Source organism: Lepus europaeus, chromosome 11 (assembly GCF_033115175.1).
Source record: "Lepus europaeus isolate LE1 chromosome 11, mLepTim1.pri, whole genome shotgun sequence".
Classification (NCBI taxonomy): domain Eukaryota; kingdom Metazoa; phylum Chordata; class Mammalia; order Lagomorpha; family Leporidae; genus Lepus; species Lepus europaeus.
Genome location: NC_084837.1, coordinates 115174717 through 115199892, shown reverse-complemented (window position 1 = coordinate 115199892; position 25176 = coordinate 115174717). Strand labels below are relative to the sequence as shown.

Genomic DNA, 25176 nt, shown 5'->3' with positions numbered 1-25176 from the left:
GCGGCACCCAACGCGCCGCCCGCCCGGAACCCGCCCCCGCCGCCCATTGGCCGGCCCCGCCCAGACGACCCAGGTGGGTCCACAGGCGCGCACGGTCCGCACACCCGAGGGGCCGGGCCTGGGTGTGCACCGCTCGCCTACCACTGCGAGGGCCTTGCCTCCCAGCCCTGGAGCTCGGGGCTCCTCGCAGGCGCCGATGGGCTTCCAGCATCTTCCCTCTCCTCCAAACCCCAGGGCTTGGGACGTGGTAGCCCGGCCACAGCTCTAGGCCACCGGGGAACACAGGGCTGCGGTCTGGCGGGCACGGCAGCCCCAGGTCCCATTCCCCATCACCGCCCACCTCGCTGGGGCCCAGCCCGCCCCCAGGAGCCCCGTGGCTCCCACCTGCGGCCAGGCTGCAGGCGCCGGCCCCCTCCCTGCCCGCCCCGCCCCGCAGAGAGGAGGCAGGTGTTCAGCCGCTGTTTATTGACACAAAGCAGGCCTCGAGCGCGCTCGTGGGCTAAGTGGAGGTGGAGTGTTTGTTGGCGGCCACAGCTGAGTGGGGTGGGGAACACAGGTGAGCACAACACACAGCGTGGAGTGGGGAGGCCCAGAGGCCAGATCTGCGACTGCTTCAACTGGATGCGCCACCTCCCCTGAGGCCCAGCTCTGGCCTTCCCCTACGTAGGCTAGGAGGGGGCCCTCAGGTCCTGCCCTGCTCCGAGCCTGGGTGAGCCCCGCCAGGGGTGCCGGGCTCGGGCGGTCCCACCTGGACCCGGACACGTTTGGCAGGGAGCCGTCTTCCCGGCGTCCCAGCCCACCAGTGCCACACTACAGCCCGAGGGAGCACTACAAGCGTTGCTGGCCTAACAGATGGGTTGGGGGAAGGGATGGGACAGGGGCTGGAGGAGCGGCTGCGGCTGTCACGGCACGGGCACCACGCGCATGGTGTTGGTGAAGCCGGAGCCAGGGCGCCATCCGGTCAGCACAATAACCACATCTCCCTTCTTGAAGAAACCGCGGGCCTTGCCTGCAGGAGAGAGAAGTTGGTGAGGGACAGGCAGGCCCGGACTTCCACCCTCCACAAGGTGGCGCCAGTCTCACAGCCCGGGGGGCAAAGTGGGCAGGGACTTCGCCCCGACTGCCTGAGGTCAGAGCCAGCTGCTGCTCTCCTCCCCACAGCGTGGTACAGCAGGGTAAGCTACCACTCCCAGCGCTGGCACCCCCATCCAGGCTGCTCCTGCTTCCTACCAATGAGCCAGGGAAGGCATCCTAAGATGGCCCAAACGCCTTTGCCTCTGCCTTCCACGGGGGAGACCCGGATGCAGCTCTGGGCCTGACTTTGGCCTAGTCCTGGCTGTTGCGCCTGTTTGAGGACTGAACCAGTGGATGCAAGACCTTCCCCTCCTTCCCCCTCAGGCACTCTGCCCTTCAAATAAAATAAACCTTAACCCCCAGAGCACTGCCACAGAACAAGGGGTTTTACTGTGGGTGTGAGCTATGGCACCCCTCCCCTGCTGGGCGCTGCTCAGGACCGGCAAGCAGTGGGATTCAGGGAACAGCCCCAATGAGGACCAGGGGTGCTCAGCTAGGTCTCTTGGCCTCTCTGGTCTTGGGGTTCCCCCCGTTATGTTCCCCAAGCTTCAGGGTCCCAGAGAAGCCAGTAGCCAGGTTATCCTGCCCCTCAGGTCTCTAGTCTTGCTCCCATTCACGCACCGACATTCATGGCCAAGTTCACCCGGAGGTCGACATCCTCAGCCCAGGCCTCCTGGACCGGATCCTTACACACCACCGGGAAGATCCCACGGTACAGGTGGGCCTGGCGGGCGGTCTGGTGGTTCCGTGTCACGGCAATGATGGGGGCACGTGGGCGGTACCGGGCCACTTGGTGAGCAGACCTGGGACAGGAGACAAGCAGGACAACCATTAAGCAGTGTCCCTGGAGCCCCCCCTCCCTCCAGGGCCTTTGGCAATAGCTCACCCCCTAATCCGACTCACTACGCCAGCCTGAAGCTCTGGCCACTTCAACACCTGCTCTCTGGTGCCTCTGAGGGCAGGGAGCCACCCATCTCATCCACTGACCCCACGTGGCCCAGGGCTGGCAGCTGCCTTGCCACACCCTGGACTTTTCCACTGTTGCAGCGGGAGTGCTGCTCCACCCGGCAGCCCTAGTGCAGGGCAGAAGCTACAAGCAGAGCAGCGCGTGGCCCACGGCCTGATTGCAGAGCAGCAGCACGGCCGCCAGACCCTGGGCCCAGCAACAAGCAGACCCTCCACTGCCGGGCTCGCCCACCCAAATGGCCCCAGCAACTGGGCTCCAGATCTCAGACAAACTTGAGGATCCGGAGGCATCTTAAGAATTCCCAAAGGGCCAGTGCTGTGGCATAGCAGGTGAAGCCGCCACATACAGTGCCGGCATCCCATAAGGATGCTCCACTTCTGATCCAGCTCTGCTGTGGCCTGGGAAAGCAGTGAAGATGGCCCAAGAGCTTGGGCACAGCTCTGGCCATTGTGGCCAATTGGGGAAGACCTCTCTCTCCCTCCTGCTTCTCTTTCTCTGTGTAACTCTTTCAAATAAAAGATTTATCTTTTTTTTTTTTTTTTTTTTTTTGACAGGCAGAGTGGACAGTGAGAGAGAGAGACAGAGAGAAAGGTCTTCCTTTTGCCCTTGGTTTACCCTCCAATGGCCGTCGCGGCCGGCACGCTGCGGCCAGTGCACCGCGCTGATCCGAAGGTAGAAGCCAGGTGTTTTTCCTGGTCTCCCATGCGGGTGCAGGGCCCAAGCACTTGGGCCATCCTTACTGCACTCCCGGGCCACAGCAGAGAGCTGGCCTGGAAGAAGGCAACTGGGACAGAATCCGGCGCCCTGACTGGGACTAGAGCCCGGTGTGCCGGCGCCGCAAGGCGGAGAATTAGCCTATTGAGCCGCGGCACCGGCCTATAGATAGATCTTTAAAAAAAATATTCCCAGGAGAGGCCAGCATTGTGGCCTAAAGGACATGGGCATCCCACATGGGCACGGCTTCAGCCTGGCCCAGCCCTGGCCGCTGCAGCCATTTGGGGAGTGAACCAGGGGAAGACCTTGTCTCCCTTTCTAACTCTGCCTTTCAAATAAGTTAAAAAAAAAATTTTTTTTTAAACCAAAGATTAACTCCTAAGATCATATATATTCAGGTAAGGGCTTCGTGACAAGAGAGAAAGGTGGGCATGGGAGCAGCTCCGCCTGTCAGGGGTCCCTGGAGGTGGGGACTCTGCTGAGCCCCTGTACCAGGTGCCCTGCAGGAGCTGGGGAGAGGCCTGCAAAGGAGCAGGCCCAGGAGACAAAACAGGTGCCTGGCCTTCAGGGGAGGCAGCTGCTGGGGTCAGAGCTGTGAAATCTCAGAAGACTGCAGCTAAGAATAGTGCAGCGCTAAGCCGGCCCTTTCTACAAAGGTCAGCCCGAAAGCTCCCAGAGTGGGCGTCAGCAGACCTCTCCTGGTCCCACAGGGCAGCCCACCTGCGGCCCCTCCTCCCTACCCCGCTGTCTCCCAGGGCCACAGGGGAGGGAGGAGGGAGGGTAACGCACCACAGCCGCAAGGGGGAGCGACCTTCCTGGGGCGAGAACCCACTGGTGGGTCTGCTAGAGATGGGAACAGCATTCAAAATTTTTCAAACTAAGTTTGTAAAGAGATCCTAAGAACCAGAAAAAGCAACCCTGGCTCTGTTTCCAAGGATCAGCTTTTAAAGGACAAGTATGTGTCGTCAGTCCTATCCCTTATGCAGTGAGTCCACAACCCTGCTCTGGACCCAGACCTGGGCTCTGCTCACTGCTGGTCCTGGCCCAGGGGCCTGGGAGCATCCTTCCCTGCCGGGGTGCAGGTGGTGGGCAGAGGGGCTTACCTTGGCTCAGCACCATCTGTGCACTGCGCCAGGACCACTCCCAGGCCCCTCCTGCAGGGGTGCCCCACAGCAGGGCACTGCCAGGGGCTCGCTGGCGCCTCCTACCTGCCAGACTTGGTCAGCACGATTATGGCCCCACTGCAGCACTTGAAGGAGGCCTCCACGGCGCCCACGGCGGCGGCTTCTGTGGGGTCGCTGGTAATGGGCGCCAGGCGGCGGAGCTCCTCAAATAATTGCAAGTGGTAGATGGCAGCCTCTGCCTCACGGGCAATCTAGGGGAGCAACATCCGTCCGGGGGACGAGAGGGGGACAGAGCTTCGTCAGAGCTTTGTCAGAGAGGGGAGGGGATGAGTCTACAGACAGCGGGTGGAGGACACATCCCGGACCAAGGCCAACCAGAGCCTGAGGGCTGCAGACCCGGAGCACAGCAGAGACTCCCCAGGGGCCTTCCTCCACCGGCTGCCTGTGACGCCGCTGCCTGCCGAGGCGAAAGCCTCTGGTCCTGCCCTGTCCTGGCCACCCTGGCTGTCTTCCTGCAGCTGAGCAGAGGCTCTGGGCCCAGGCCGCACATCCTGGGAGCAGCTGGCGCAAGAGGCAGGGTTCCCTGCAGCGTTACCTGGCCTCGGGGCCCTACCTGCCAGACTCCGTCAGAACTATCAAAGCTGCCGCTAAACACTTATAGGAAGCCTCCACGCTGCCCATGGCCATGGCTTCCATGAGGTCTGTGGAGTGACTGGAGGCTCGCGCAAGTTCTTCGAACAGCTTGCGGTGGAACATGGCTGCCTCAGCCTCCCGAGCTATCTGTAAGGGTTAGGGAGAGGGGCAAGGAAGAGAGGAGGAGGAGACATGGAAGACAAGACACGGAAAGACAGAACGGGGGATTAATCAGGGAGGAAGGCACCCCGGGTTAATCGGGTCGTCAGGCAGAGGCAGAGGGTCCAGGTCCAGCCAGCTGTGGGGCGTGGAGGATTTCACACCTCACCCTCCGATACAGGGGCATCTGATGGGGCTGGGAGTGGAGGGAAGCCAGTATGGCCGCAGGCTCTAGCGCCCTGGCACGGGGACACACCCAGGCTGGACCTGACCACGCTGCCTCGTGACACAGATTACGGGAAGGAGCAGGCCCCTCCTCACTTGGCTGTCTGGGTGTCTGTGCCACACGGAGGGAACGGCTGCTTGGCTTGAGGCACAAGGATGCTCTCCCCAGTGCCCGCCATGGAAACAGCAGGGCTGGGAGGCAGGTGTCAGGAGCCAAGGCCACGCAGGAGAGCTGACAGCAGAGGCCAGCGCGTGAGGGCCGCCCTTAACAGCCATGTGAAGAGACACCCATGGGAGCATGCGGGGACGTCACAGGATGCTTGATTAACAGCTGTGGATTAAAACAGGCGCGAGAGCTGAGTTACCACAGACCACCAGCTCAGGGGAGACTGAGAATCAGAAAGAGAATGGAAGGATCGAAGATTATAAAGCAGTTCCCAGTGGCTGAGTGATCACCGGGCAAGGAAGGGTCAGCAACACCACTTCATTCAGACGTGGGGAGCACCGCCCGAGTTAATGATGGAATGAGCGCATGCAGCCCAAGGGACAGGGACAGGACCATACCTGGTGCGGCCTAGCCCTGAGTTACGGGTCAGTCATCAGTGCGAGCACGGACACTGAGGCGGCTGCCGGCTCGTGGCCTGCACCACCTGCAGGGCAGCCACAGCCCGGCCCAGAGCCTGCAACTCAAGCCCTGTAGTGCCCCAAGCTGTCTGTCCATGGGCAAGACCAGTTATGGGCAAGAGGCACAGAATTCAGAACCCAGAGCCGACTCCGGGGCCCAGAGCCTCGTTCCGAGTCCTGCTGGGCAGTGGAGCTGCAGGGAGAAGGCCGGCTTTGGGGTCAGTGTCCCGGGAGTTCTTGTCACATAGCCCTGGTGATGCTGGGAGCTGCCAGGATGACATCAGTGTACCAGCGACTTATCAGAACTAAAGCCAGCAGTCAGCAGATCTCATCTAATCCAGCTTATAGACGAGGTCCTGAGAGGGTAAACTTTGCCCAGAGACGCTTTCTGTAGTCCGTGTGCTTCAGACAAGGTCGCCACCCTCCCGCTGGAGCTTCCCACAGCACGCAGACAGAGGGGCGTCAGACCACAGGGAGCCACTCTCCAGGTGACTGGCTCAAGGTGCAGCAAGCCCGAGCGGCCTTGACAACCAGCCCTGGGCTCCCACCTACAGAAGAGGTCAGGCGGCCATGGCCCAGCCCCCAGACTCCTGCAGACGGTTCCAGTGTGAGGACCACTGGGGTTGGCCACCTTCCCAAGCCCCTCTTGGTCGTCTGGGCTAAGTGAGGCAGCTGCACCCCCACAGCACAGAAGCCGGTCCCACTGCAGGCACCATGCAAGGCCGGCTCACAGGCAGCTTGCTGTGTGTGCACACAGGCCCCCGCAGGGAGTCCAATCAGAAGCCAAACAGAGCAGCTGGGGGCAGGAGCCCTGGTGTTTTCCAGATCAGGCCAAAGGTACTCAAGTCCCTGGACCATCTGAGGAGAGGGACAAGGCATCTGCTGAGGGCAGCAGTACCCCAGGACTGGGAAGCTGGGGTGACGGCCTCTGGACAGGAGCGGATGAGCCAGGAGCTGGGAAGGTGGGGCAGAGAAGAGGCGCCCCAGGCCCAGCAGGCGCCTCTCGTGCAGTGAGGCTCCGCGGAAGCGGGGCCCTGGGCACTCACCAGGTGCTGCATGCGGACGGCCTCCAGCGGGTAGTCGCCCTTGGCCGTCTCTCCAGACAGCATGATGCAGTCGGCTCCATCCAGGACCGCGTTGGCCACGTCACTGCCCTCGGCGCGGGTGGGGCGGGGCTTCTTGATCATGCTCTCCAGCATCTGGGAGGGGCAGAGCGCGGGTGAGACCCTGCTGGACAGGGAGTGCACAGGGACGGGGCCCCCAGGGCGGGCCACATGCCTGCGTGGCACAGATGACAGGCTTCCCAGCACGGTTGCATCGCCCAATTATCATCTTCTGGGCAAGGAAGACCTTCTCTGCAGGAATCTCAATGCCAAGATCACCGCGAGCCACCATGATCCCGTCGCTGGCCTCCAGGATCTCATCAAACCTGGCAGAGAGGGCAGGGACGAAACAGAAGTCATATTCCACAGGGTCCCAAGTATGGCGACAGACAGGAAGCCCCTGCCACGATCCCTAACTCGGAGGGCCCGACACAGCACAGATGCGTGCACGTGGCCAGACTCCCGGCTCCTCGGTGTGCAAAGGGACCACTGGGCCTCGACACCTTCTGGGACGCCCCTCTCCACCCGACCCTGCGAGGCCCTCAGGTGCCTCCACCATCACTCTCCAGTCAGCACTTCCCAGGAAGAAAGGGCACCAACGCTGCTGGCTGCTTCCCACCCCAAGGTCGGCGGCCTCATCTAGCCAAGGACACCACAGGCATGCCCCGGGAGCTGTCTCCCAGCCTAGGGGAGGCAAGAGGGCACGCGCATCACCAGCCCGAGCCAGCAGCCCGGCCTATCAGGACAGCAAAGGCAGAGAGCTGAGGTCATGTGGCAGAAGACGCCCAGGCAGAGCTGGAGATGGTCAGACCACCAGGCTGTGGGGCCCCAGGGCTGCTTCCACCCCTGCCCCTCACGAGCTGCTATCTCTAGGAGGGGCCAGCTGGCCACACAGCGGACGTGGTCAGGATGGCTGGGGCAGCCTGGGGAACTGAAGATGATCCCCAGGCTTCCCTCTGGGGCGAATGGCTGATCACCAGGCCAGCCTTTCTGAGGGAAGACCAAGACCCCGACCCCACACTTCCACATGGCTGCGGGTCAGGAAGACGTGACAGCCCCTGAGGCTGTGGGCAGGAGACCCGCCCTCCCTGGTGTGCGTCCTCCGGCCACGGAGCAACGTCAGACTGCTAACAGCGCAGCCGCTGTGCCATGCCCTGCAGCGTGCTGCCCCAGCGAGCAGGCGCGAGGCCGGCTGGCCAGCTGTCACCCGGGGACTCACCTGCGCACCCCCTCGTGGTTCTCAATTTTGCTGATGATCTTGATGTTCTTCCCTTTCTCTCCCAGGATCTTCCTGACCTCATGGACGTCAGCCGCCTTGCGGATGAAAGAGGCGAACACCATGTCCACGTCCTGCTCCACGCCGAACTTCAGATCCTGGATGTCCTTCTCCGATACGGCAGGCAGGTCCACTGCAGCCCCGGGGAGGTTCACGCCCTTCTTGCTGCCCAAGAAGCCACCGTTCTCCACCTCCGTCACCAGGAAGTCAGGACCTGTGGGCACAGCGAGCAGGGGATGCAGAGCCGCCAAGGCCCATGCCCCAGGGGACAGGTGATCAGCAAGCAGCAGGTGCCTTCCTCCCCGCGGATAACCAGGGAAGCATACCTGGGGGCCGGGGCCACGTAAACAAGCCCAAACCCCAGCCCACAGCCTCACTGCCCAAGCTCCCTCACCGGTAAAGGATACTAATCCCTACTCACGAGATTATTTTAAAATTTAATTTGGGTGAGTGCCGTGGTACAGGTTAGGCCGCCACTTGGGACCCCAAATCCCATAGTGGAGCGCCTCGTTCAGCTGCTAACCCAGCTCCCTGCTGACACACCTGGGAGGCAGCAGCTGATGGCCCAAGTACTTGGGTCCCTGCCATCCACAAAGGAGACCGAGTTCCTGGCTTCTGCCTTTGGTCCTGGATGCTGTGGGCATCTGGGGAGTGAACTAGCAAGACAGAAAATCTGCCTTCCCCTTTCTGTCCATCTACGTCTCAAATACACAGACCTTTACATACAGACCATCTTTCTGCCACACAACCAAGCTTCCTGCCTTCCCGCCTTCCGTGAGCCCAGCAAGTCGGGAGGCCGGAGGAGCGCTCTGCCTTTGCTGTCCTGAGAGGCCGGGGTGCTGGCTCAGGCTGGTGATACGCACCTTTCTGCTTCACCTGCAGGGAGATGAGGCCGTCGTCCACGTAGATCTTGCTGCCCACGTCCACCACCTTGCAAATGTTCTTGTAGTCCAGCCACAGGATGTTCTCGTCACACTTCTCCATGTAGGCGTTGTCCAGCGTGATCTTGAGCGTGGCTCCCTTCTTCAGCTCCACCTCCGCCGTGCCGCTCTGGACAGGAGAGTGAGCGAGAGTCCAGCCGGCAGCCGGCGCCCCCGCCTCCCTAGCACAATGTCTGAATCTCAGAGGAATCACAAAGCTTGGCCCTTGGTAAACAGATGCCTTTCTCTAATTTAGCACATCCGAGGAAACAGCTGAAGGCCAACACGTTCTGTTGCGTTACTCAACAACGATGGCCAAGACACACAAAGAAACTGCTTCTCAAAGCCAGAAATCAGTTTTTAGACTAAAAAAAAAAGATCCTTTTGTGGTACCATGGAATCAACATTACACTTGACCTGAATTCTAAAACATGGCAGCACCCGGGCAAACACCAAAGACACGCCCTGGGCTCCCCCTGTCCCAAGGATACTCACGCCCTTGATGAGCCCCGTTCGGATCTCGGGTCCCTTGGTGTCCAGAGCCACCGCGACAGGCCGGTAGAGGATGGGGTCCGAGGCGAAGCTTTCCGTGGCCGTGCGCACATTCTTGATGGTCTCCGCATGGTACTGGGGGAGGGAGAAGAGGACAAGTGTCCTCCCACGCTCGGGCCAGCGGGCTCCCTGGGGCCGGGAGCCAAAGCTGCATCGCCTACCCCGGCCACCATCCGCCCCAGAGCACCCTCAGCCTCTCGGCACCTCACCACGGCACACACTCGGCCGAGGCCACTGCCGTCCAGAAGCGCTGGAGGCTGGGTAACAGATCCCATACAAGCAGCAGCACCTTTGGGCTGTGCTCTTTCCCCTAAGACAACTAACAGGGCAAGACGACTGGGGCAGAAGAACCAGGGCAGGTGTGGGTGAGACCGCCCTGGCAATCCGCGCAGAGCCTGACAGAGGTGGCCACGCGAGTGCCCTCTCCCACCGATTCCAACCTCAGTTCCAACACCAGGTTGCGGACTTCCCATGAAAGCTGTTAGGTCACGAGAGCTGGCTGCACCCTCCCTTCCCAGGGTGTGGCCTGAGAGGAAAGAGGAGAAGGCCAAGGTGCTCCCAGGCCCCTCTCCACATCAACTGCCCTGGCTCCTGTCTCCTCTCCAAAGCCCTTTCTTCCTCACTTGCCAGTACTGTTCAATTAAAAAGGGAGTCAAAGCCGAGATAAGATGTCAAAAGGGCTCCCAGATAGGGTAATCAGTATGGCACTGCTGATAACAGGGCACCTCGCTCAGCACTTCATGGGCTTGGCCTTTAACCACCGCTGTCTGGGGAACAACAGCTGCCAGCAGGCCTGCTGTGAGTCACAGGACGCTGGAGGGCACCAGGAGCCAGAGGCATCTCCAAGGATGACACTGCCTGAAGCTGTCTGACCACCGTGAGCTTCTAACTCAGGCATTCTCTGCAAGGAGTGACCACTGGCTCCACTTTCTATTCTGTAGAGGTTCTAATTCTAAGTTCTTTGTATTGCTGGTTTGCAATAGAAATCATTTACTTGTAATTAATTTATTTTCACTTTTTATTTCAAAGGCAGAGAAAGAGAGAGAGAGAGAGAGAGAGATTATTTTGCATCTGCTGGGTTCACTCCCCAAATGCCTGCAACTGTCAGGAGCCTGGAACTCCATCCAGGTCTCCCACATGGGTCGCCTCCCAGGATATGCACTAACAATAAACGGAGTTGGGAGCAGAGGAGCTGGGACTTGAACAACTTGAACAATGCCCTTAGATGTGAGATGTGGGCCTTCCAAGGAGCAACGTACCCTCTGAACCAAACACCCAGTCTGGAGATAGGTGCCACGGCTCACTAGGCTAATCCTCCACCTGCGGCACCGACACCCGGGTTCTAGTCTTGGTCGGGGCGCTGGATTCTCTTCCAGTCACTTCTCTTCCAGTCCAGCTCTCTGCTGTGGCCTGGGAGTGCAGTGGAGGATGGCCCAAGTGCTTGGGCCCTGCACCCCATGGGAGACCAGGAGAAGCACCTGGCTCCTGGCTTCGGATCAGCACGATGTGCCGGCCACAGCGGCCATTGCAGGGTGAACCAACGGCAAAAAGGAAGACCCTTCTCTCTGTCTCTCTCTCACTATCCACTCTGTCAAAATAAATAAATAAATAAATAATAAAGAAAGAAATAAAAAAATAAAAATAAAAAAGGAATGGATGGCCAGCGCCGTGGCTCACTAGGCTAATCCTCCGCCTGTGGCGCCGGCACTCCTGGTTCTAGTCCCAGTTGGGGTGCCGGATTCTGTCCCGGTTGTTCCTCTTCCTGTCCAGCTCTCTGCTGTGGCCCGGGAAGGCAGTGGAGGATGGCCCAGGTCCTTGGGCCCTGCACCCGCATGGGAGAAGAAGAGGAAACGCCTGGCTCCTGGCTTCGGATTGGTGCAGCACACCGGCCGCAGCAGCCATTTGGGGGGTGAACCAACAGAAAAGGAAGACCTTTTTCTCTGTCTCTCTCTATTTTTTGCAGGCAGAGTTAGAGAGAGAGGGAGGGAGGGAGGGGTGTTGAATATTATCAAATACCTTTTGTTCTGAGGACTGAAATAAAATGAAATTCAAAAGAGTCAAGCACACAGTAATTATTTAATAACTCTATGTTCCCAGAATAAAATTTACTTGGCCACCAGTCAAGAAATTCCTTTAACAGAGGAGAGGGAGTGGGAGATCTTTTCCCCAAGTGGCTCCAATGGCTAGGGCTGGTCCAGGCTGAAGCCAGGAACCTCGAACTCTATCCTGGCCTCTATGTGGGTGACCAGGACCCAGGTACTGGGGCCATTACTCCCAGGCACACCAGCAGGAAACTGGATCAGAAGTGGGGCCAGGGGCTGGCGCTGTGGTGCAGTGGGTTAACTTCCTGGCCTGCAGTGTTAGAATTCCCTATGGGCACTGGTTCCAGTCCCAGCTCTTTGCTGATGCATCTGGAAAAGTAGTGAAAATGGTCCAAGTGCTTGGGCCCCTGTACCCACATGGGAGACCCAGAAGCTCCTGGCTCCTGGCTTCGGATCAACTCAGCTCCAGCCACTGTGGCCATTTGGAGAGTGAACCAGCAGATGGAAGACTTTCTCTTTCTCTGCCTCTACCTCTGTAACTCTTTCAAACAAATAAAATAAATATTTAAAAATAAATAATTAAAGAAGTAGAGCCAGTGAGACCCAAACCAGTGCTCTGATATGAGGTGCTTGGGTCACAGTGGAGGCTGAAGCCTCTGTGCCACAATTCCCTCCCTATTCATATTCTTGACCAGGCCTTCCTGAGATTTCTGATTTATTGTTTCCCACAAAGAATCAGATCTCAGCTTAATTTTTCATCTTCTATTTCATCAAGCCATGGTCTTACAAATTCTTTAACTTTTTTTTTTTTTTTAAGGATTTATTTATTTGAAAGTCAGAGTTACACAGAGAGAGGAAAGGCAGAGAGAGATGCCTTCCATTCGATGGTTCACTCCCTAGATGGCTGCAATGGCTGGAGCTGTGCTGATCCGAAGCCAGGAGCCTCCCCAAGGTCCCCCATGCAGGTGCAGGGGCCCAAGGACTTGGCCATCTTCCACTGCTTTCCCAGGCCACAGCAGAGAGCTGGATTGGAAGTGGAGCAGCCGGGTCCCGAACCGGCACCCATATGGGATGCCGGCACTTCAGGCCAGGGCGTTAACCTGCTGCGCCACAGCGCCGGCCCCTTCTTTAACTTTTAAGATTATTTTTTTCCTCTAATGTTCTGAGTTAAAAAAAAAATTTTTTTTTTGCCTTGAGATTTGTTTTCCAGAATGAGTTTTGAAGCTGTCCTGATTATCACACTCTATACTGATCTTGATTTCCATTAAAAAAGTCAGGGCTGAGTGTGGCACAGCAGTCAAGAATCCATGTAAGACACGCCTGAGTCCCAGATGCACTTCCGATCCAGCCTCTTGACAACACAGTGCACGGACAGCAGCAGGTGATGGTTCAAGTGCTTGGGTCCCTGCCTTGAATATCAGAGACCCAGAGTGAGTTCTGGACTCCCAGCTTTGGCCCGGTTCAGCTCCAGCTGCTATGGACATTTGGGAAGATCAGAGATGTCGCTCTGTCTCTACCTTTCAAACAAACAATTTTTAAAAATTATGTCAGGTCATGTGTCTATAAAATTTCTACTTTTATGGAACTTGGAAGTTTTTTGGTGAGTGATAGAAAATACTTTTTGCAACTCAAAGTACATAAACATGCCATTTTTGGTCTTGGGGATGTAAAATCTTATGTCATAAACATTCTAAATGGTTGACAGGGTGCTGGCTGGGCTGGGGCTGGGCTGGGGCTGGGCTGCTTATTATCTGCGGAGTGGTGCCCACTCCACCATTACTGCTGCCCTGTGGAAGGCTCTAAATTTAGATTATGTCAGAGCCAGTTCTGGCCAGCCTGGCAGTGTGGAACTACAGGTTCAGCAAGAACACAGACTGTCCACACGAACGGCCAGCCTGGCAGTGTGGAACTACAGGTTCAGCAAGAACACAGATGGTCCACATGAGCTGCCAGGGCGGGCTAGGGACAGTCAGAGCTGTCAGAGACAAAGTGTTGGACTCGGCACTGGAGACAGCACCAGGATATGTGCACCCCACACGGGAGAGCCTGGGGTTCAGTCCTGGTTCTCTTCACGCCTTGGATGGCAGCAGATGACAGGGCTCAAGTGTGCAGGCCCCTGCCACCCACGTGTTTGTTTTTCCAAATAGAATTAAATAAATTAATTTAAAAAAAAAGAGACCCAGACCCAGACAGCAGACGTGCCTGTCAGAGATAAGGAAGAGAGAGAACGCAGTCACGTCACAGTCTACACCACCACCTCAGGCCTGCTTCCCTAATGCTGACCCTGGAGGCTCACCTGGGCCTAAACCCTAAAAAAATCCTCCACCAGAGGCACTGGCGTTTCTTCCCTTTGTTATCCCAATTTTAATCTGGGAATAAGAATCAGAAGCACAGATCATCTCCAAACACCTCTGGTAGCTTAAAATCCAAAATCCAAGCCCTCGTGCGACAGGTGCGGCCCTTGCCATTTCCGAGCGGGGCGGTGCCGTCTTACTGGGTGGAGGGAGCGTGCAGCTGCAAGGGCAGCTCCTCCAATCTATTTTTGTGCTCCTCACGCAGGGCCCACGGCAGACTCCAGCAGCAGGGATCAGAGGTGAACTGACCCTCACTGCTGCCCTGGCCCTCTGGGCAGAGTGACACCTGCAGCAATTCCTGGTGCCCGAGCCCAGGACGTGCCTCAGGCTGCCTGAGGTGCCTGCTGGCCCTGGCTGGGGCCCCGAGTTAGGGGCTGCAGCATTTACCACGGAGAGTCTCATGTTTCCAGAAAGCAAGAATTCACCCCGTGGTTTGCACTGCCCGAGGGCTTATTTTTAGTCCAAACTTAACACCAGCTTCCAAATGCCAGAGGGTGACCCCTCACCACTGACCTCAGAGGAGGAAAGGACAGAGGTCAAGAGAGGGCAACGTCAGCCTCCCCCATTACTCCTCTACCAATGCCAAAATGAAGCCCCATGACTGCGGTCCCTCAGGGAACCCCAGCACCCTCAGAGTGCTGCTTCCTGCCACGGCTAACAGCTCCAGCACGAACACTCGCCGACTGGTTTTCTGCAGTGCAGCAGAACCTTTGGAGAGGGCTAGGCTAGGAGCACAGCGCTGACGGAGCGGGGCACTCGCTTGCCAGAGCAGAAACCTTCTCCGGGCACCTGCCCAGCTCTCTGCAGCCTGAACTGGGCCACAACCAAGCAACACGAGCTGCTGCGGAGCGCTCAGGCTCTGTGGTCAGCACACCGCATGCCGTCCTCCGCGAAGGCTAGTAACGCAGCACAGGCCAAGGAGAGTGCCACAGGCAGATGAGGCGGCAGGAGAGGGGAAGGTGCCTAGGGCTGGGACACGCAGACTTGAATCTGTGGAGCCCACCTTCCCTAAGTGAACAAGGTACCTCCTCCTTGTCGCCTACAAGCTGCCCCAGCGGCCACCGTGCAGCCGAGGCTCACCTCGTGAGTTCCGTGGGAGAAGTTCATGCGCGCCACGTTCATTCCCGACTTAATCATCTCCTTCAGCATCTCCACCGATCGGGAGGCAGGGCCTGTTACACATCGGCGGCAGTGTCAGTGACTCAAAGAAACGCTTCCTCAGTTTCCTCCCTTCACATTCCCCCCCAATAATGCAGGTCTTTCGGAGAGCACATTCATGGCCATCAATGTGCTAGCCTACTTTCTTGGTGGCATAGGCCTAGGCCTCTGAGCTGGGGACGCTCGCCCCCGCAGAACCCACAATGCGCGCTCGCTCCCGGTCTCGGTCCCCGAGGCTCACCGATGGTACAGATGATGCCCGTGTTGCGGGCCGTGATGGGCGCGGAGTCGATGTCCAGCCGGCACATGTGCTCCAGGAACGTGTCCGCCATGGCCGCGTGCAGCTGCTGCGTCTGGATGAAGGCAGACCCGGCTTCACTGTGGGGCTTCGACATGGCTTCTGAGGTCGTGGGTCCCGGGAGACTGGAGGCAGAGAGAGGGCTGATCAGACGCTGGCACACCGCCTCCTGCTGACACATTACCTTAATGAGCACGCCGGTCACGTGAGCACTCCTCAAAATGGGCAAAGGGCTCGTGTGAACCTAGGCAACCAGGAAAGACCTCAGCAAACAAAGTCTCCTCTCCAGTGCAGGGACCTCCCAGGGACCCACCGCCAGCGGGGCTCTGCCACACCACGCTTGCCGGCATTCTCACCAGCCCACCCTCGAGAGGATGCGGTCACCGACCTTCCTCCACGACACAGTAGCTGACTCCTGGCCTGCTACGGAGGAAGTCTAGATCTTTGCAGGAGAAGCTGTCTCTCTGGCACGGAGTCCACAGGCTTCTAGACACTCCTCCCCCACAGCCAAAGTGATGCCCTGGCTGCGGAGACCGCCACCGTCTGCCTAGCAGTCCTCCTGGGTTGTGACTAACCCAGAGCACCACCTGTGTCTGTTGCTCTACCCACAGCAGGCCTGAGAACAGCCCCAAGCCCACTGTTGGCCAGCAACAATAAAACCAGGCCCTGGACAGGAAGCAGAAGTCCAGTGGGAAAACTAGACACACAATCTCCCTCCCAGGAGTCTGTACCCAGAAAAACCACATCTACTTTTGGTCAGAGGAATTTAGGACATGCAAAGCAATTCATACACAAGTAAGGATAACCATGATGGCACAGATGTGGTTCTAAAATTATATTAACAGGATGTGTGCAACACAGCAATGGTGTTTTCCCCAAATGATGCTGGATGCACCATCTCAACTCCATTTGCAAGTCTGACCTCATGTAATAAGGACCATCGTTCCAGGCCATTGACCAGCCCGGGCCACAACCCTTCATACCTGACTTACAGCTAAACTCACTCAGCCACTGAGCTTTCAGGGACAGACTCGGGAGCAGCTCCTGGACAGTGACACCTGTCAGATAACGATGAGAACTCAGACCAGGCTGCTCCTTCTACACCCTCGAGCTTACAGGCATCAGCCTGGGCTCAGAAACGGGTCCCTCTTCGGCCTACCCTTCTGCTAAACCTCAGGCCCCCAATCAAGGCACCCGTGTGCAAGGGCACGTAAAAAAGTTCACAGAAAATGGGAATACAGTTCACTTTAGGACAAGAGCCCTCTGAAGCCCGGGGTGGGCTGTGGCCCAGCAGCCGGCTGCTGCCTGCACCCCACACCGCGGTACCAGGTTTGAGACCAGCCACTCTGCACCTGCGCCTTCTTCCTGCAAATGAGCACCCCAGATGGCTGCAGATGATGGCTGAGGGGCTTGGGTCCCTGCCATCCATACAGGAAAGGGAACACGCAGATGGAAGCTCTCTCTCTCTGCCTTTCAAATAAAAATCGGATCTTGAAATTCATGCAGTTTTTCCTAACAAGCATTTCCTGTGAACTTTTCAAAGACCCTCGGTAAAGGATCCTCATTGGTGTCTTCCACCCTCTCCGGCCCTGTGGGCTCTCTGGGTGGCTCCCTGGATAGAGCATGCAGCCAAGGCTGCCTGTGCCAGCTCCAAGGCCTGGTGAAGGCGCAGAGCCATGGGACTGGGTGTCAGGGCTACGGTCTCAACTACAGAGCCTGCAGCTGTAAAAACGGGATGGAGAACACCAGCTGACTACTCCGCGCGGCAGAGGCCCGTTCCCTTAAGTGTGCGCTACCTAACTCAGCAACGCACCACAAGGCACCGTGGCGAGCGCGTCAGTCCCCTCCTCCTGGGTCTTGCAATCAGTGTTAAATAAGCTTTCAGGCTAACAGCTGCACCTCTGCTTCCCTTTTCCCGAACCTGAGAGCCTCTGCACTGGCCACAGATGCCCCAGCAGCCAGGGTCCCTCTGCCTGCACTCACGGTTGAGGCATCAGAGCTCCCACAGGGGAACAAGGGCTGCTAGGAAAGGGGAAAGGAACGCTGAAGACTGCACATCAGCCCTACCGAGTGCAGAGGCCGTACTGCGGCCTCCGAAGGGAAGCGCCACCCGGTCCCAAGACTATTGTGGACTAGGAAATGAATGCGTGGGCTGAACCCTTTGTAAAAATCGTCAGGCGGGGCAGATGTGGTGATGTGGTTAACGCACTGCCTGGGACACCTGGATCCTGTATCAGAGTGCCTGGGTTCAGGGCCTGGCCCTGCTTCCAACCCAGCTTCCTGCTAATGTGCGCTCTGGATGTCAGCAAGTACCTGGGTCCCTGACAGCCACATAAGAGCCCCAGATGGAGTTCCAGGCTCTTGGCTTCTGCCTGCCCAGCCCCGGCTGTCACAGGCATTTGGGCGAGTGAAGCAGCAAACAGGAACTCTTTCTGTGTGGGAGAGAGAGAGTGTGTGTGTGTGTGTGCGCGCGTGTTGCCATTCTGCTTCTGAATAATGAAACTTTTTAAAGAATCATGAGCTGACTCTTCGTAGACCCCAAACATTCGGATTTCCTTGCAAAGACCTAGCGAGGACCACTGATCATCAGGTCATACCTCTGGTTCTCTGGACTTGGGCTTCCGGTGACATAATGCTCTTTTTTTGGCTCAGAGTGGCTCCTTGGCCCCACTTGCAAAGATCGCTCAGAGCTGAATAAGGTTTGCCCTGGAGAGCTGCACAGGGATTAAGGCAGAAGCTGAGTGTGACTACAGCTCTCTCGAGTGAAGTTACCTTCATAGCCAGGTGTCGAGGCGGCAGCTGCTCCTAGATTCAGCTATGTTACAGAGAGAAACAGAACACTCCCAAGAAAACGCAGAGAAACGGTTAACAGCAAATTCTCAGGCACCCTCTGTGGTGCTCTATTCTCCTCCCTTAGAACTCCAGCTCTGCCTCCCACTAAGCCCCTTTCCTCTGTGGTTTAGTAACACTCCCCGGCACATTCCACGAGAACCCAGCTGGTCCTTTCCTGGGGTCAAAGGGATTCCAAAGTAGACATCCCTAGAGGATGGGAGGACAGAACCTCAAATTTTAATAGCACCTATCCACGTGGAAGGGTCCCAAGGTTTCTTCTCTTTTTAGCGAATCTGCTGATAGAAATACCTTCACAGCAGGAGGACTCCACGGGACAGTTCCATGTCCAAATCCAGCAGATTTCGTCTTCTGTTTAGTCTGTTTAGGCCTCACAGGGAAGCCTCTGTGACAAGGGTGCCACCAGCAGACCATGACATTGGCCTCAAGCATAAACCCTGTTTCACCACCTTGAATTCAACTCAAAGCCAACAGAATCCTATATATTTTTTTTGCCAGTAAACAAAAAATGACGAATGAAAATGTGTGGCATTATTCAGTAGACTTACACAGCAAGCAGTCAAAAACAGCTTGCTAGGGCCAGCACTGTGGTGCAGCGAAGCGACCACCTGCAATCCTATAGAGTCCCGGCTGCTCTGCTTCCCATCCAGCTCCCTGCTGATGCACCTGGGAAAGCAGAGGAGGTTGGCTCAAGTGCCGGGGCCCCTGCTCCCCGTGTGGGAGACCTGGATGGAGTTCCTGGCTTCGACTTCAGTCTGGCCCAGACTTGGTTGTTAACCAGGAGCTGAAAGCTGTCTCTGTTACTTTACCTTTCAAATAAATACATCAAATAAATGGTTTGCTTTTCAAGCAGGTCTATTCAGTCTTCTACATTTTCTTTAAAGCCCCCTACCAGGCCTGGGACCAGTGAAACCCATCCCCAGGTCACCAATTTGTTTCTCTTCCCCATAGGCTCTGCCCGAAGCCTCCTGGCAGGGAGGCTGTGTCCAAGGTCCTGGGCAAAAAGCTCTTCTCTCCAGCACAAGCTGCCCATCCCACCAACCATGTACCTGCAGCTGTGCATAAAACACCCTCGGGACACTCCCAGCCTTCATTTCTCAGGGCAGGCCTCTGGGGAGGGTCCCTGTCCTCACACCAGCCCCCTGGGCGGTGCCTGCAGGACACGGGGCTCCCTCCATGCACCCTCCTGCTGGGGAGGCACAGACATGCAGAGCCGACCTCCAGGCAGCCGTGGAAGCCTGGCGAGTCCCCCGCACGGGAGCCTTGCTCAGGAGCCTGAGCCCCTGCAGCAGGGTCCTCCTCAGAGCCATGAGCCAGGGCCTGAGTCTGGGCTGACGGACGGCAGCAGGCACAAGTGTAACTCAGCTCCAAGTGCCCCTATTCTGCCCTTTCCTCTCCCGTCTCAGATGGCTCCCTGCTCTTTATATAACTAGTTTCCTTTGTGCCAGACACAATTCAGCCATTCCTCAGAACTGATGCTTGACGTCTTAGAGCCGGCCAGACAGGCTGTGCCGGGAAAGACCCACGCTTCACCACACCAAGCCCATCTCACACAGACCCCGATCATTCCGCCCTAATAAGCCAGGCCGCAGCTCTGAGTGCGAGTTATGCTGATCGGCCTCCTCGCGACCTGGACCAACCCAACAACGATGGCACCCGACACCCACTTGCTCCCTCCAGCACTCTGGCAGGCGCCCAGGATTCTGTTCCAGACCAGCATGCGGTCTCTCGATTCTCAACTCCCGGGAACCCCATGTTCCACCAGGAAGCCTGTGCCTCAACATGCGGGCATTCCAGCTGCTCCCTAGGAGGCCCCCCCAGCAGCAGAGCCCAGGCAGGCTCTGGATCCTGTGACCCACAGCGGGGCGAGGCTGCCGGGCGGGCGCTGCTGGAGGCTAAGGCGATCTGGGTGGGAAGCAGCACCCAAGCAGGAAGCAAAGTCTGCTGTTATCAGGCTAGGCAGAACACAAGGAGCCATCCCGTAAGTCCCAAGTAGAACTCCCTTGCCTAAAAAAGACAACATTCTCCTCCTCTTATTTATTCAGGGGTATAATCAAGAGACAACCCTTATCAGCAGGAGCCTAAGGCCAGAGGGTGGGACAGAGCACAAATGCTGGTCTGGGAAGGGGCCACCCCCAGAGGTCCCTCACTCAGGGCAGGGAGCTAAGTCCCAGAGCCCCCCATGTCCTGATTCCAGCCTGCGGAGACGCTCTGTCGTCTGGGGTCTGGCACCTCTTCCCAAGGCTTAGCTAACTGGCAGTGCTCTGTGGACAAGACATGCACACTCTGGAAACCGCCAGGCACCTGGAACCGCGATTTAGGGCCCTCCCAAGTCAGGTACAACCGGGGGTGACGACGGCCTCAGCAAGGGGAGACTGGCATCCAGAGCAGTTGTCACCTGTGCCCCAGCTGGAGGCAAAGGCGGGCAGGCAGAACCAGCTTTCCACACACACCGGCCTGCCCGCCAGCACACTCAACAGGTCCACTGCTGTTTGCGTTCTGTGTTTCTACCACCCAGCACTGGCCGTTAACACCAGGCCGCATTTCCTTTAGACTTTGTGGAAACAGCAGGAATGAGCGTAACACAGTTCACCCTCCCTCCATGCCCAGGCTCATCCAACCCAGCCCTGCACCTCCCCAGCGGATTCTGACACCCAACCACAGTCCTGAAGCTGTATCCCTCCAGCTCACTGCAGAGTGTGTACAGTGTATCCAGTTCCATCCTGACTGCAGGCCTCTGCGGCTCTCAGCGCCCAGGTCAGGAGCACACTGCGTCTTCCTCTCACGGAGATGCACCCAGCTGGCACAGAGACCGGCTACCTCCCTTCAGCTCCTCCGTCAGTGCACTGGAGCCCTCTCCCCGTGTTGTGCCCTCTCCACCGGCACTGTAACCACCCTCCTGGATGCGTAGGAACCTCGGGAACCCCTGGGTCCCGAGGTTCCTTTACTTCTCTCTTACTAACTATTGCTGACTCGTTCTCCAAAGTGCGTTCACTGAGTTACAGCCAACCAACCAGTACTGGCAGTGTCTGCCTTGCCACTTGGTACTGTCAGAACTTCACAGTGCCTGCCTGGCCGGCAGGCGATGCTTTGTTAGTCTGCTCTCCACAGTTCACAACAAAGAGGGACCCAGCAGGCTTGGTGGGCACGGTGTGCCTCCCCCATGCTCTGCAGGGCCATTTATGTTTGCCAGGGATAGGGCGCTCTTCAGAGAACCTTCCAGATTGCAGAGTTCAGCAGCAGCTAAGTTGGTCCTCAAGGAAATGCTGTGGCCAGCAACCTCACTGCCCTGGTTCAGCTGGTCTTGGCCTCTGCTTGCTGGCATCAGGAAAGAGCAGCTTAGAGAGCTCTCCAGGAGCTTTGCCGGTGGGCCTCAGAGGCCACCGGCGGTACTGCAGCGCTGCTCTCCCTCCTACGTGCCGACCGGCACACACCACTGCAGGGGCGGGGCCTCCCTGCACCATTTGGTGGCCCTGCCAGCCCCTCACACTCCTGAGCTGAGCAGTCTCTTCCGGGAAGCCATGAGACCCAGCCAGGGCTGCACATCACCACCCACCCTGGCTCGTTCTCCCTAGAACTGCTTCTTTAACAAAGCCCCAGACAGAAACAATCAGAGTCCAGGATCCCAGAAAGGGCGGGGCTTTGCAGAATGTGTCCTTAGCTGTCTCCACTTGGACTCAACGGATGCTTTAAGACGACACTGGGGCTCTGCAAGCCGGCCTAGCACACTGGAAAGTCCCGACCGTCCCAGCTCGGCTGCGGGGTAACTGCTCAGAGCAGGGATCCTTGCGGCGGCCCAGTTAGCTGGGGTTTGATTGAGAAACAGAGTTAATGTCAAATGAGTCATCTTCCTCTACCTTGATCACAGTCTTAGCTCCTGGCCAAAAATGACACATCCTGACTTGCCTTCATGCACAGTAACGAGAGTCTAAAAGGACGGCATTTTCCAGCTCCCTGGCCACGGCCACTTCCTCATCCCTTCCATTGCCTCAACATTAAGAAACAGAACGGTTTTCCTGTGCCTCTCCGTGCTGATGTCACAACTCCTGCAAGATGCGGTCTGCAGGCAGAGCCACCGAATCTGCCAAGTCACTGGGGTCTGTCTGTGCAGTTCTTCAGAGCTACTACTCCGTAAGATGCTTCTACAGCAGCACTTCCAAGGGAAGCGCTGTGCCCGACGGCAGACCAGCACTGTGTGGTTCTATTCAGGTCCAGTAACGCAGAGAGGAGTTCACAGAAACTATTCGGACCCGGGAGAAGCTCCCAGGCCCCCCACAGAAGGCTCTGCACTGCAGGAGTGAGGCCCCACCCGGCTCCAGGAAGAGCTGCACTGACCACCCTCCCTGGGGACACGCAAGCCACCTCACCACGTGACTGAGAGGGGACAGGGGACTTCCAAAGCCAAGTGTGCCCACTCACCCACGGAAGCAAATTCTCTCAAAAGCAACTAAGCTGAAAGGCTGACTCATCTCCCCCACAGAGCCCCTCCAACCCCTCCAGACCCCGGATGGCTGACATTGACCTCCCCCACGGAGCAGCGCCCCCAGGCCACCAGAGGGCAAATTATTTGGTAACAATGCTGCAGCACACAGGCCCCTGCCTCCTGCCCTGCCGGTACCCAGCAGCGGCTGAACAAGTCCTAGGACGCCGCAGGAGCAGTCAGGGACAAGGGCAGGGCTGAACCCCCCCCCCCCCTCGGCGCCTGCCTTTGTCTGCAGGCCCGCATTCTCAGGAGACCCAGGAGCGCAGTTACCCGGCAGCACAGCGCCGGTCGCCAGGGCCCCGGGCCCCAGGGCCTCTGTGGCCTTCCGAGAGCCACCGCAGGAAGGTGACCTGGGAGCTCCTGGGTGGGGACAGCGCGGAGAGGCTGGGCGTGCTCCACCGCGAATTAGGGAACTGCGCTCGGGGACCGGGAGAAGGCGCGCCGTCAGAGACGAGGAAAGCGGTGCAGCCGGCCTGCACGGGGCAGCCGCCCGGGGCTCCCGAGGCCTCCCCGCCGCCAGGCTGGCCCAGGGCGGCCGCAGAACCCCCGGAGTCCACGGCTGCCCGCGCAGGGCTGGGCCGGCGGACCCCCTGCGGGCAGAGCCGCCCTCCGGCTCCGCACCTGCGGGCCCTGTCCGCCTCCCCCCGCAGGACCGAGGGCACGCGCAGAAGCCGCGGCCTCCGCCTCCCACGGCCCCGCAGAGCTGCGGGGAGCCACGTGCGCCGCAGCCCCACGACCACCATGTGGCGGGAAGCGGACGTGACCAAAACCGGGAGGGGGAGGGGGCGGTCCCGGATCGGGGGAGGGGGGTGCGGACGTGACCAGAACCAGGAGGGGGAGGGGGCGACCCCGGATCGGGGGAGGGGGGTGCGGACGTGACCAGAACCGGGAGGGGGAGGGGGCGACCCCAGATCGGGGGAGGGGGGTGCGGGCGTGACCAGAACCGGGAGGGGGAAGGGGCGACCCCGGATCGGGGGAGGGAGATGCGGACGTGACCAGAACCGGGAGGGGGAGGGGGAGACCCCAGATCGGGGGAGGGGGGTGCGGGCGTGACCAGAACCGGGAGGGGGGAAGGGGCGACCCCGGATCGGGGGAGGGGGATGCGGACGTGACCAGAACCGGGAGGGGGAGGGGGCGACCCCGGAATGGGGGAGGGGGATGCGGACGTGACCAGACGAAGGAGAGGGGTCTACAGGGGGGAGGGGCGATGGGACCTGAAAGATGGGGGCGGGGGACGGGAGCGGGGCCGGGGAGGGGGCTGCGGACCGGACCTGAACGGAGGGATGGGGAGGGGCCCGAACGACGGGACGGAGGGAGAGGGTCTAACAGAACCGGGCTGAGGGCGGTGGGCCGCCCAGAACCCCAGAACCGAGAGGGCCGAGCGGATGTCCCCAGAACCGAGGGGAGCGGGCAGGAGCGAGAACGGAGCGGGCCGCAGCGCGGGTACACGCCTTCCTCCCCTCCCAACCCCGGGGAGGGCGCCCTAGATGCCCAGGAGCCTGCACCGCCCGCGCGGGAGCCCGCGGTGGACCTGCCGGGGCCTCGCGCCGCTCACCTCAGGCCGACTCGACAGCTGCGCGTGCACCTCTGCGGCTCCCCGCGCCTCTACGGCGGACTCGGCGCCGCAGTCTCAAGGTGATCCCCTGGCAGATCCCTCCGCCGCCCGGCTGGCCAATCCCGGCCCCCCGCTCCGCCGGGCCCCGCCCCCGTGCCGCCGGCGCAGCAGCTGTGGGGCTGAGGGCCGGCGGCCTGGGGGGGGGGGGGGGGGCACTACATTCTGCGGCGGAAGGACACACACAAGGATACAGCCTCCAGGCCCCGCCCCGGACAGGCCCCGCCCCCGCAGACCCCCGGGCGCCTGAGCCACCTGTCGCTCGCTGTGCGCGCCGTGGCCCTAAATGCAGCCCCGGGGCCTCGGCCCTGCCGCCCGGGCCGGGCGGGAGGGAGACTCGGTGGAGGAGCGGGGGGCGGCCCGCCGGGTTTACATCGATGTCGTGGCGCCTCTGCTGCTTTGGTTTCCCTCTCGGAGCCCACGCGATGCTGAGAGCCGTGTATCACAGCTGTGCGCCTGGCCCGCTGCAGCCCAGGCCGGACAGCAAAGCGGGAGCCTTCTCCTAGGTTCCTTTTCTTCCTTTTCCCGGAACCAGAGACCAGGGGTGTGACCTCGGGCAGCTCAATCTGGGCCTCCCTTCTCTTCCTGTAAGCGCAGATAAGCGGGGAGGAGACAGTGCAACCTTCCCGTAAGTGCGCTTGCAGCGAAACTCAGAAATCTTTATATTCTGGGAGCATTAGGTACAGAAGGAAACGCACGCTGGGTCACCGAGGTGGTGAGAGCAGCCAGTTCCGCCTCGGGAGCCCCCAGTGCAATCCCCACTATGGCCCCTGGGCTGAGGACCGGCTGGGGTGGCGGCGGAAGTTCTAAAATTCGAGATGTGTTCCCAGGATCGAGATGCGCTTTTCCAAACTGGAGAACTGGTGGCGCTGGTCGTCAGCTGGCTGTCATAAAGATGGTTTTTGGTAAGACCCTGCGGCAGAGGCTGGCTGGCGTATCCACAGGGGGCTGCACTGTGGTGCTGAGGGCAAAGCTGTGAGTGCAGGTTCGAGTCCCGGCTGCCTCGCC

The 25176-nt window shown here is 59.1% G+C and overlaps 1 protein-coding gene across 5 annotated transcripts; it reads right to left on the bottom strand.

Annotated features, from left to right (window-relative positions):
• Window positions 1–450: 450 nt before the first annotated feature.
• Window positions 451–24220, bottom strand: PKM (pyruvate kinase M1/2). Of its 5 annotated transcripts, none has more exons than XM_062206514.1 (11): window positions 24112–24220; window positions 15167–15348; window positions 14848–14939; window positions 9315–9446; window positions 8763–8949; window positions 7843–8113; window positions 6799–6949; window positions 6567–6719; window positions 4493–4659; window positions 1696–1877; window positions 451–1009 (listed from the first exon to the last, which is right to left on the bottom strand). In XM_062206514.1, the coding sequence occupies exons 2-11, from the start codon at window positions 15318–15320 to the stop codon at window positions 903–905; spliced, it is 1596 nt and encodes a 531-aa protein (XP_062062498.1). In that variant the 5' UTR covers window positions 15321–15348; window positions 24112–24220; the 3' UTR covers window positions 451–902. The 5 variants fall into 5 exon arrangements, with proteins under 5 accessions (XP_062062498.1, XP_062062497.1, XP_062062502.1 ...); XM_062206513.1 differs by lacking the exon at window positions 4493–4659 and adding an exon at window positions 3964–4130 and having other exon boundaries at window positions 24112–24219; XM_062206518.1 differs by lacking the exon at window positions 24112–24220 and adding an exon at window positions 17821–17914.
• Between the last annotated feature and the right edge of the window lie 956 nt (window positions 24221–25176).